At 36.7% G+C, this 13209-nt stretch overlaps 1 protein-coding gene across 1 annotated transcript in view; it reads right to left on the reverse strand.

The window, feature by feature from the left end:
• The window catches only part of LOC111046381 (UDP-N-acetylglucosamine--peptide N-acetylglucosaminyltransferase 110 kDa subunit), a gene marked incomplete in the record, with an annotated part of 151924 nt that overhangs the window by 9566 nt on the left and 129149 nt on the right, over positions 1 to 13209 (reverse strand). The window contains 5 exon segments of the mRNA XM_039431334.1: positions 1410 to 1578; positions 2692 to 2886; positions 4080 to 4271; positions 9435 to 9656; positions 11864 to 12022. Coding sequence (XP_039287268.1) covers positions 1410 to 1578; positions 2692 to 2886; positions 4080 to 4271; positions 9435 to 9656; positions 11864 to 12022 — 937 coding nt within the window.

Genomic DNA, 13209 nt, shown 5'->3' on the forward strand with positions numbered 1-13209 from the left:
TTCCAAACATTCTCAGTGTTTGCTGTAAAACATAAAACCTATTCTCCCCACTTACAAATATTTTGTTTGGTGACGCGTTCACACTGGCCATGGGCAAACATTGTTTGTCAAACAAAAATTACTGTTTTTCCAAACATTCTCAGTGTTTGCTGTAAAACATAAAACCTATTCTCCCCACTTACAAATATTTTGTTTGGTGACGCGTTCACACTGGCCATGGGCAAACATTGTTTGTCAAACAAAAATTACTGTTTTTCCAAACATTCTCAGTGTTTGCTGTAAAACATAAAACCTATTCTCCCCACTTACAAATATTTTGTTTGGTGACGCGTTCACACTGGCCATGGGCAAACATTGTTTGTCAAACAAAAATTACTGTTTTTCCAAACATTCTCAGTGTTTGCTGTAAAACATAAAACCTATTCTCCCCACTTACAAATATTTTGTTTGGTGACGCGTTCACACTGGCCATGGGCAAACATTGTTTGTCAAACAAAAATTACTGTTTTTCCAAACATTCTCAGTGTTTGCTGTAAAACATAAAACCTATTCTCCCCACTTACAAATATTTTGTTTGGTGACGCGTTCACACTGGCCACGGGCAAACATTGTTTGTCAAACAAAAATTACTGTTTTTCCAAACATTCTCAGTGTTTGCTGTAAAACATAAAACCTATTCTCCCCACTTACAAATATTTTGTTTGGTGACGCGTTCACACTGGCCATGGGCAAACATTGTTTGTCAAACAAAAATTACTGTTTTTCCAAACATTCTCAGTGTTTGCTGTAAAACATAAAACCTATTCTCCCCACTTACAAATATATTTTGTTTGGTGACGCGTTCACACTGGCCACGGGCAAACATTGTTTGTCAAACATAATAAAATTCGCCCAAACTTTTTCAACAAACATGTTTGTAGAACATTTGTTCAGTGTGGACACGGCTTATGGTTTCAATATTTCGTTATGCAGTCATTTTATTATTATGCGTGCCTATCAGTATCAATATTCTCACATTTGAAAAAACAAATTTAATAGGTGATTAAAAATAAATTAAATTAACTAAATAATGCAGAAGAAATTATAATATTTTGATTGAAAAAAAAAATTAATTTTCAAATATTATCAGATGGAAAGATTATCACGGAACTGGATGAATTATCATATGGAATACAATTCAAGCGTGAACTGAGTTGTTTTTTTTTTTTTTGAGTTTGAACAGGTGACATCAGAGATACTTGTGGATGGGAAAACTGCGTGAGGTCTACTGTTCACAGAACTACTAGTTGGACCCTTAGGTTACCTACTAGTTCCCAATAACTGACGATCGATACAATTGAAGAGAGTTCTTATTATTCTTGCATCATCCTGTATTCGTAATATTATTTTTTAAGGGAAAAGTAACGTACCTTTGGCGGCTACGTTGCTAAATAGCAGCTTGCCAGCGGGCACACCCAACCTGGCAACTGCCGCCTGTAGACTGGCCTCTCCGACGGCCGGGAAACGCAGTAGCCAAAGCACTGAGTTGGGCACTGCCTTCAGAATATTCGCCCACATCTGCAGCGTGGGCGGGTCGATCTAACACACACAAAACAATCAAATAGTCCTCAAAACCAACAAACACAGATTGAAAAGTTTCATCATAGAGATAAAATAGCATGAAAAGATATACCATAGTATAGGTAATTCAAAATTTCAATCCGATTACAGAAAGATGGACAGAAATATATTTATTTCCAAAAAATGCAATTTACAAAATAAAAATAGTATTTACTCAAACACAGTTTCAATACAAACAACAACAACAAATGAAAACGATCCAATGAATACACTAAGCTGAATAAATTTATAGTCAACAGTGAAATTTGGAACATAAACGCACTATACGCCTAGAATTTAACATCAAAATAACGGGGAGAGGGAGAATGTCTCATTTCTATTGGTATCTGGATCAGTTTTACCCGACCTATAGTTATTTTTTAATTGATGATCATGTTCGTCAATGTCGAGATTTCCAACATAAAACAATAAATTTTCGACATACTAGAAACGCTTGTTTCAGAAAATGGGTGGGTGATGAAAGCGAGAAAGTTTCTCAGAAGTACCTAATTAAAATTATTTTTCCAATTGCCAAAAGTAGACAGGAGAGCGTATTTTAAAATTAGGAGAGCGGCTATTATTTTGATGTAAAGTTCTTACTTATTACGACACCCTGTAATTCTGAGAGAAGTGATATTCAAAAGAAGAACATATTCTTGCATTTTTTTCAAATTTTATCAGAAAAATTGAATTTACTTTTAATAATTAGACCCGGTTGGACAAAAGCCGGTTAAATTTTAACCCTGATTAATTCCATGAGAACCAATCGGAGAAGCATGGTATAAAAGACGGCTTCTCTGATTAGTTCTCATAAATGTAATCACAGTTAAAATTTAACAGGCTTTTGTGCAACCGGCACTTGAAATTTTTGAGCGTTACTGGAATATCGGGGATGATAATATTCTACAAACAATTCTGTGGTTAGATTGGAGATTTGAGAACGTTTCAATTTTTCACAACTTGACAACGCTGAAATTTTTCGGATACAGGGCAAATTCATTTTTTTTATTCATTGATTTATTTTTTTATTCACAATCACAAATCATAATTAAAATATTCTCAATTATTTTATAATGTTGACAGCACACTAACCTTGTAGAGCTGGTTGAAGTTGCAGTAGACAACGGCGTCCTCGGGCAGACCGTACTGCTGACGTGTGGTGATGACGATGGACTGCGGCACCTCTTCGCCTGTGGCCGCCTTGTTGTTGGTCTGATTGGTGGCCAGCCCGTTCTGCACCACGATCCCATTCACTGATGTCTGCATCTGGCCCGACGCTATCATTGTCTACAACACGACACATCCAAACACATTACATTCATTCATAACTTGATGAGAAATTGACAAGAGTTTCTCAACCATTGAAAACAGTCTCTCTCTCTCTCTCCAATGGCACGCACTACAGCCCAAATCGGGCTCTGGCCTCAACCAAAATACGCCTCCATCCATCTCTATCTAACGCCTGGTCAGCCTGGAGGAAGACGACCTGTAGGGAGATCAAGGGATTAATGGATGCGGAAGGATGCTAATGAAATGTTACAATTGAAGCTGGGTTTTCGTTTGTGCGTAAATTTTCCGCAGTCGACGACGACACGCATTGTTGACATTCATATTGTCCAAATTTCAAGTGTGCTGAAACAGCTGATCAAATAACTTTTCATTATTTGTGTTTATTATTCAAGAATGAAACATTTCTAATTATATCAACATATTGCCATTTAAAAGTATAGAAAAGTATAAACTCAACCTCCCCCATTAAAACATAATAGAACATAATCTTTTAGGTTATTTACACAAATTGAAATCTACCCAATCTGATATTCTCTCCCTGTCGTGGTCGACGACGGCATTTACGCACAAACGAAACCTCAGCTTTAATAATTGTAACATTTCATTAGTATCCTTCCGCACCCTATCGTCCCATTGCTCCCTTTGTCTCCCTTCAGGTCGTCCTCCTCCAGGCTGACCAACAAACACCTTCCTTGGCACTCATGCTTCAGGCATTCTCTGCACATGCCCTGCCCATCGGAGGCGCATCAATTTTATGTGGGCTGATAGTCAGGCCTCTGCATAAAGCTCTTTTAATTCAGCATTTGTAGTGCCATTGTCCATCCTCGCAAACCGGCCCATAAATACTTTCCCGGATTTTTCTCAAGATACCTGCAAACATTCACTGATGTGGAAAATCAAGAGCTGCGTGATCTGAACCAGAAATATCAAATTGTTGACGATATAATAGTGAGACGTTTGAGTTGGTTGGGACACGTTGAGTGACTCAAGAGTCGTAAAAAAGAGGTCTCCAGAAACAAACCAGGAGGGAGAAGGCCGAGAGGACGTTGGCTGGAGGATGTGGACGATATTAGGGAGCTGGGTGAAAGGGGATCGAGATGTAAGGTTGCCGATAGAGACTAGTGGAGAGGCTTTTTGAAGGAAGTCAAGGCTCTGCGCCAAGGAGGTAAAATAGGAAGAGGGTGAGTTACCTCGATAGGTGTGGTGGTGGGCAACTCAGCGACCTTGAGCGATATCTCGACAGGGCGACCGGAGCGCGCATCCGGCTGACTGGGAGCCACAACCTCCTTGATCTCCTTCACGTCTGTGTGCTCCATGATCGGAGACAGATCTGTCGCGTTGATCACTGCCACGTTGTCGGCAACCTCTTTGTTCGACATCAACTGCAACACAAACAATATTCAATTAGTTTATCAACACATGATAATAAAGACGGGTTCCCCATGTCAGTATTGGTGTGCTTGTACACGGTAAAGTGCAAATATTATTCCCCCGAGTTCTAATGTATTAATTTCTTCCATTGTATCTACTCATGTATTTATTTTTATTTTGAAACTTATGTGTTCTAAAGTGAGGTCCACGTTATAATGGCAGGATTTGATTAACATTGGTGTTGTTATCCTTGTCTATCATTCCACAAAGCAAATGGCGCCTATCCTTTTCTAGCTCCGCAACGATGCCAGATCGTTTATTAACAGTGCATAATTGAATAAATAATTTTATTTCCATCATAAATTTCACTTGACATTCATTCTAAGTTTTGGAAATGATATAACCACTTTGACAAGTTGTGTGGTCATTGTTAGTAATTTATTCAATTATTGTAATTACTAAATAATTGTTAAGACGTATAGATTAATTTTTTTTGGAGTTCAGTTCATCATTTTACAGACATTTTAGCGCAATACGTCTGTAGCATCCTGTAAACTTCAATCACTATTCCCAACAAGCCAAGATAACCAGCAATAAGCAAAAAATCAAATATAACAAGACAACAAACATGGGTAGATCACCGTACAACATTATATTATAAATATAATTAGTCAACAAAACATTCTAGTCACAATTATAAAAATGTATTATTCAATCATTGAAAAATATACATTTTCTTGGCGAATAAAAAAAATGGATTATTTTTAAAAAGAATTGACAGTTATATTAAATCAGATATACCGGAATCAGCTGTCCTTTATAGAAGGCAGTGGCAATGCCACATCGTTAAAAATATGAGGAGCAGTAGCCGGCTTCTAGGACAATTATCAAGTCTAATGGACCATTAAACCTGCAGATTCAATATTCACATTTATTGATTCTAATGGATCATCAAAAGCTCCTTGTGTATCTTTTCGGATGCAACACGTTGTTTTGAGAAGATACAAAAGTGTATCTTTTCGGATGCAACACGTTGCTTTTGAGAAGATACAAAAGAGCATCTGTTGTTCATGGAAGAATAAATTAAAGCTTCTTATGTATTGTAAAGCGTTTATTTTACACGCCTCACACACGTATGGTGAATCTTGTACTGAATCACCAGTATTGAGGTTATAAATTTTGAAAATGCGTGCGTGGACGCTAAGTGAGTACCAGACTGATCGATTCACTACAAGATTCGATACAATCGTCTGAATCGCGGGAGGCATAAACACTCGCTCACCCTTGATTCTTCTTATGACAGATTGTATAGTGATAAATTTTTTTTACAAGCAGTGTAGCGGTTGCTAAACACTGAATACGGATATCTTAAAACTATTACCTGTGATGAAACAACATACAAAATCATACAGGTCGAGCAAAAATCCCGATGTAGATAATTTACGGGACTGCGTCTCTAATAAGTTCCGAAGGATTAAGATAGGGTACTGGGACCAGATATCGTTCGGAATATATTTCGAGAACAGAGTCTTGTCGGGCTTTATGTTCTATTGTAGGAAATTATATGATCTCCGGCTGCATCTGCTGTACAGTTGATGAATTCGCTCCTAAGTCGAGGTTGGTAACAGATAAAAGCTGATATATGAGCAGGTAAGGACAGAGAATAAATAATCTCGATCTGACCCCACACAATACATTCACTTAGATCTGTTCCAATATCCGGGTTAATTCAATTATTTCAATGATCGCATTCGATCGGTTCTTGATAATATAGAACGTGTCAGACACAATAATTGACAGGCTTAAGAAATAATCGAACTCAGAAGACGAATTAACAAAATTGAAATATAATATAATAAAATATATGATTTGACAGTGCAGATTCAGAGCTTGATTTACAGATTAAAAATAGTTTAACATTAACAAAAATGATTAGCAATTTTCTTGTACTTGCATGATACCATGCATGATTCGACAGAATTTTATGATTGATAAATTTAACAATTTGTGAAAAATGGTGCAAATAAATAATAAAATATTTTAAAAAATGCTCGGGGTCGTGGTTCTGGCAGCGGAGGATAGTTAATCAACTAGAAGTTCTTATAAATTCTATAACAAATAAAAATCTAAGATCTTAATGGTAATGAGCGCTTGTCGGCGTGGCCATTAATTTAACGAAGAAAAATTTTATGTTTTCTGCACTGTAATTTCTTTTTCGAAGCGTAGATTGGGGCCCCTTTTTAAATTTTAAAACTCACGTGAAACTCCTTGGCGGTCGTGGTTTTTTCTTTACATCAATTTCGTTTGATCGGCGGCGGTCCAGACTTCGGTTTCAGCACGTGTGGAATTTTAATTTAATATCTCCTTCACCAAATTAATTAGGGAATAATTGAACTTGAGATTCTTGAATTATCGATTGTTGAAGATAAATTTACAAATAACAAATAAAATAGCCTAAAATATTGGCTCACAGATAAAACATATAAAATCGAACAAAATTTCACAAATAGGTCTTTGGTAACTTTAACGAGGTCTTACTGGTGAGGATTTCAAAAGGGAAGTGACTGTCTTTTTCTAAGCTTCTTGGCTAGAACCTTTTCTCTGAGAATCTCTGTGTAATTAATTTGCATGAAAATTTGCCATTGGTAGGATGATTATGACGTAGGCATGACGTCAGTGGCAAGCAGTAAAATATAATTCCTTTAATTACAACAATAACTTAATTTGTATAATTCTTTAAACTGCTTAATTCTCTAGATAGAGTTCCTCTATACAGTGTACATGCACTAGCATATATGATAAGACAGGTTTGTTGTCTGATAACAGATTAACATATGATGTTTTCAAACGATCACCCTTTTGGTGCTATTTCTATGCTATATGATTGGCTTAGACTTGCCAAAGAGATTCATTCACCATGTGGTTCAGTTGAAACAATAATTTATAATTTAATATTCTATACAATTTTTATTATGTTTGAAACTGTTATAATTAATTTTTGCTGCTCTTATCAATAATATAATGTTCATGCTATGACCTAGTTAGTTACAATAATACTTGACATAATATAATTTCGTAAATAATAAATAATTTCAACAATAATACATATATTTTATTTTTTTATTCGAAATTCTTGGTCCTTTATCGATAGTTCTTAATTTTAGAAATAATATTACAGCTTGCATGAAATCCTGGCATGACATTTTATGATATATTGAATCAGTCAGCTGTGTTTGAGCTGCTCCAAAACATCTGATCAATAGTAAACAAAGTGTAACCTCAAAATTCAATGAGCAATTCATAAACGATTCGTACTCAATTTGCAAAATAATTATAATTTTATTAAATAATTCTCTAGAAAAATGTGTAGTACAGAACGGTACTTTTATCTGATACTCAGTTGTTGATAAGGAAGCTTTATCGCTCGGTCGCTAACTATTCCTTTAGCATGTCTTTCATTCTATAAGGGTAATTTTTCTGGTTGATTTTCTCCTCTCATGAGATTTATTTAAAAGTTTCATCACAGTATCTTTTCGGATGCAACACGTTGCTTTTGATAAGATACAAAAGAGCATCTGTTGATTATGGAAAGATACAAATGAAATCAAATTTATTTCCTAAAAAAATACAACAAAAATATCAACAATTAAAAAGGATAAATTATTAATTTTCAACTTAATTTTATAAATCATACTAAAATAAAACAAACCCTGAAATCAATTTGACTTAATAATATAAAACTTAAAACAAGGTAGGTTTATGAATTGATAAGTTACTGTAATAACAATGATAAAGGGAAAAGCTTACATAGACAACATATTACCTGTGCGTAAGCTAGAGTTGAGTTTATATTAAGAGACTTGTAGGAAAATTTGAAAGGAAATTTATCAATACATTGATGATCCTTGTGTATCTTTCTAGATGCAACACGTTGCTTTTGAGAAGATACAATAGAGAAATTAGAAGATACAATCTGTTATACTGACCTGAATGGGTGCCGGCCTGAGTGCAAATTTCTCGTTGCGCGCACCCTTAAAGAATATCTGTTGCCTTTTAAAGCTCCTTGTGTATCTTTTCAGGTGCAACACGTTGCTTTTGAGAAGAAACAAAAGAGCATCTGTTGCTTATGGAATTGTTTATTGTTTTTCAAAGGACGGATTCAAGGGTTCAAAGGTTCAAAGAACCCTACACGTCAACCGAGGCTTATTGTGTTCTCAAGTAGTATGTTAGTTAGGCAAACCAATACCTATGTCCTTTACAAGAACCAGAAGTTTTTCCCTATACTAACATTCCATTCATCACCTGGTTGCAATCCTTGTCGCAATCCAGTGTGATATGCTTGGCAGTCTCTTCAGACTGATTAGTCCTCGTGAACTACGTGAGTTCCACTCCTGGCCTTCTTTGTAGGTCCTTCTTCCGCTAAGGAAGGGGCGGTCAAGTTTCCTCTAGGGCACCCGGCCACCCTTGACTCAGCCTTTTGACCCACATTTGTGCCTGGTTTTTCACCCTTTACTGGTCTCTTGGGTTTTTCTTTTTACCCCTCCGAAATTTCGCAAGTTCAAAAGCCTCACCTCTCCCAAGAAGTTTTGCTTAAATAGCCGCCCTTCTTAGAGCAGTGGCGAGTATAGGCCTCTCCACCCACAAACCTACGTGAGTTCCACTCTTGGCCTTTTAGTAGGTCCTTCCGCTGAGAGAGGGGACGCCAAACTGCCTCTAGGGCGCCCGGCCACCCTCGACTCAGCCTCTTGACCCACATTTGTGCCTGAAGTTTTACCCATCTCTAGTCTCTTGGGTATTTGTTTTCGCCCCTCAGAAACTGCCCTAATGGGGCAGATCCCGTGGGTTTGAAGGCAAGGCAGCTTCTGGATTTGCCTTGAGGTCCATTTTAGTCGCCTCCTACGACAAGCATGGATAGTGTGGGTGAATTCTGGTTTTCAACACATTCTTGAGTACGATGATCGACTCAAAGCTCCCCCAACCCACTGGGGGCTGCTTATGGAAAGATATATTGAAGATCCTCGTGTATCTCTTCGGATGCAACACGTTGATTTTGATAAGATACAAAAGAGCATCATCTGTTGCTTATGGAGAGATACATTAAAGCCATTTGAGTATCTTTTCGGATGCAACACGTTGCTTTTGAGAGGATACAATAGAGCATCTGTTGTACTGACCTGAATGGGCGCCGGCCTGAGTGCAAATATCTCGTTGCGCGCCCCCTTGGTGTATCCGTTCATGTTGACGAGGATGTGGATGCCGTCAGCGTTGATGTGGTCGGCCGCCTTTCCGTTGCACGGCACCTGCGACAAGTCGACAAAGTGCTCCGACTCGCGCGCGATCTTCGCACGGAATGTCGTACCGTCGTCGGCCGACAGGGCGTAGCAGAATACTTCCACCTAACCAAAGCAAAATAAATACGTGAATTTAGATTGATGAAAAACACAATATTAGAGTGGCTACTAACGGCAAAACATGCATGATAAACATACATGATATACATAAACACACGTTAGAAGAAGAAAAATAAATAGTGAATTTAGGATAATATAAAAAGCACAATATTAGAATGGCTACTAACAGTATAACATGCATGATAAACATACATGATATGCATACACACATGTTAAAAGAAAGACTATGTCTAGAAATGCTGATACACATAGATACAATACAAGAAATAGAGGAGACTATGCTTCACTGTATCATAGAACAGCTCTTTTTAAAAAAAACCAACATATATGGACCTTAAATTTATTAGAAAGCTTCCAACTAATTTGAAAAATTGGGATGATGTCCATGGTTTTGAGAAGGAGTTGAAGAGCTTATTGATGGTTGGAGTGTTTTATATCACGGCAGAGTTTGTGTGTAGAGAGGGTTCCTTTGTGTGATTTTCTTCTTCTTTTTTGTGTTACCTATGTGTTCTGACACACATTACATATACATTCTCTCAATTCCTATACTCTGATCAGAGTCTCTAGGAAGCTATTGAAAACAAACAAACATGTTCATCATGTATGTTTTGTCATCAACGAGAGGCTTCTAATATGAAATAAACAATAAATAAACACTGGAAAAATACAAATTATAATGATAGAAAAATTGTTCAACTCAAATGAAGCAGCAAAAAATAAATAAATAAGAAAACATTGGAGATACAAAAACCTAACCTCAATTGCTCGAAGCCTTTCGCTGTGAGCACAGCTGTGATGACACAACAATGTATGTTCTACCGTTAGTGGCCCGCCTAAAGCCTGGTTTTCATAAGTAGAGCTAGTGGTAGAGTTCACTGGGCAAGTACTAACCATCTTGTAAACTCTCCTAAAGAAAACGTTCATGGTAGAGTACTATTTTTTAGTAGAGTAGAGTGGGATAGTACTCTACCACTTGCCTTCCCCCACCACCGCTTCTCACTCTACTCTACCACTACTATGCTAATGAAAACAGTCTCGAGCTAGTAGAGTAGAGTCGTAAGGTTAGTAAGCTATCAAGTTTAAGAAGTATTGTTATTTATTAAAAAGTATTAATTTATTACAATTCATAAAGTGTTAATTAACCAAGTAAGGCCCGGTTGCACAACAGCCGGTTAAATTTTAACCGTGATTAATTCACGAGAACCAATCAGAGAAGGCGTTTTTGAAAAGACAGCATCTCTGATTGGTTCTCGTGAAATTAATCACGGTTAAAATTTAACCGACTGTTGTGCAACCGGCACTATGTAGAGTAGAGTTAGTATGCCAGTTACTCTACCACCAACTCTACTAGTGAAAACCAGTCTTTAGGGTCCCATTGCGCAGTCAGATGTTTCCCCTGTTGATCATATTTTTGTAAACAAAACTAGAACTTAACCTATTTCATTGTAATTAATTAAAATGGAAAACCATCAGGTGATTGGAGTAGTTCTAAATGCTTTGTAAAATATTTTAAATGTTATTGAATTTATGTAATCATGCATTTCTCTGCTCCCAAATACATTATAATGGAGTCCATTATTTGTAAACAACCTCGTATTCAGCCATGTCTGTTTACGTTCAGTTACTCTATTTACGTTCTTTTCCATCGGTGGAAAAGTACGATTAGTTGATCAGTGCACGAACCGGATATGACGTATTTTTTTCTTATAGACCAAAGACGACCTTGAAGAGGTATAAACGCACAATACCTATGCCTTCCCAATGCTAGCTTCTACTTGAAATTGAAGGTTCCATTGAGGTATTTTAGCGCGAGATATTATATAATATATATTTTTTTGTAATATTATAGATCACAAAAATCTTCAAGATCTTTAGTATGTAATAATCTTCCAGGCTGTCCCCTTAATGGCCGATTTTAATTCCAAATAATCTAGCGCTGCATGTGAATCTATGCATCGTTCAACGACAAAACAGTACTTCGTTCAGAGCCACGTTCACTCACCGATCTCATCGTTCACTCACCGATCAGTGGCTTTGAACTCAACCAATGGTTTACAAAACATCCCACGGCGTGGGTTGCTTTTCGTGGATTAGCGTGGGTCTACTTTGCGGCGGGCCTTGACGAAGGAATAAATTGAAACTATATTAACAGAGACAAAGAATTGCTGCTATATTGAGTTATTTTAATTTACCTTGGTGCGATCATGCAGGCCGGGAATGGACTGCATCAGATGGGAGGTGGGGTGGTTGCCAAAGTCCGAAGACACATAGCCAATGCGCAGACGCGGTCCACAGCCACTCACTGCCAGCTCCTTCGGGTACTTGTACGGCGGCTTGTGTAGCACGTGGATCTGCAAAAACACACAACATTAATTGAAAATAATCAATATTTCGAGTTTTTATTCTTATAAAACCAATTTAATATGACTAGTTTTTATTAGATCCATTCAAGAGAACATTGTGATACAAACAATATTTGGTTCAAAGTTTTTACAGTAGCTTTGACCCTTGACTTTGAAACGACATAAAGGCAAGGTATGGTTCGCGGGGTAATATTCACGACTTTGCAAAAACATCGGGCTTCAGAGACCCTAGATCCCTAGATGGAGGAAGCTCCCTAATCACAGAGATTCTTCATGAATTTGAGTGTTGTAACGTATCACTGACAATGGAAAGAGCATTTTGAACGAATGTCAGCTGTTTTGTTCTAAAAGGACATAACTCCAAAAAGCAAATTGTGTATCATTATTATCATGATATTATTACACAATTTTCACATAGAATCAGTTGATAGAGCAAAGCTCTAGTGATGTATGAAGAGTCAACTTTACCCTACCAAAGATAGTCTGAAACTTATTTTAGTACATAAAAACATTTCCATTTTTATTAATAAAATTGTTTAATTCACTTCCTGAAGATCTTAGAAATATGGAGAATGGAACTTTTAAAAATCATATGAAACATGTCGTGCAAAGTAATATAAAAGGGTACTCAGATTTATATATATTCATCTTATTTAGTTAGTATGTTTTTCAACTAGGTCTCAAATAGCTAATAGCGACAGAAATTTCAAAAGTTTCAGTGTACAGGCCTACTGTTTTATTGAATTGTATTTGGAATTTTTTCAACTATCTCTCAAACAGCTAATAGCTACAGGGATTTCGAAAGTTATTATGCATACTTTTTGATTAAAATTGTAATTGTCACTTATGGGCTGGTTTCCGAGCTCTTGATTTAGGTAAGTTCTAGACTTTAAACAGCTGGAGTCAGAAAATTGGCATTCCAAAACGGGGCGTAGTCGCAGTTTTTATGACAGTAGTCGCAGTTTTTATTTTCTCATTTCTATAATTGGGAACGTATTCCTTGACGAAATTAAACATTCCTAAATAATACAAAATAGCTGGAGCTTGAAACTATTTTTTCTCTTTATTTTATTTGTGTTCAATTTTATAGTTTTTCGAAATTTAATTCAAACTTTAGTATGACAATGACTACGACTACGCCCCGTTTCCGAAAGCTAATTTTCTGACTGCAGCTC

This window comes from Nilaparvata lugens, chromosome 6 (genome assembly GCF_014356525.2).
Source record: "Nilaparvata lugens isolate BPH chromosome 6, ASM1435652v1, whole genome shotgun sequence".
Lineage (NCBI taxonomy): Eukaryota > Metazoa > Arthropoda > Insecta > Hemiptera > Delphacidae > Nilaparvata > Nilaparvata lugens.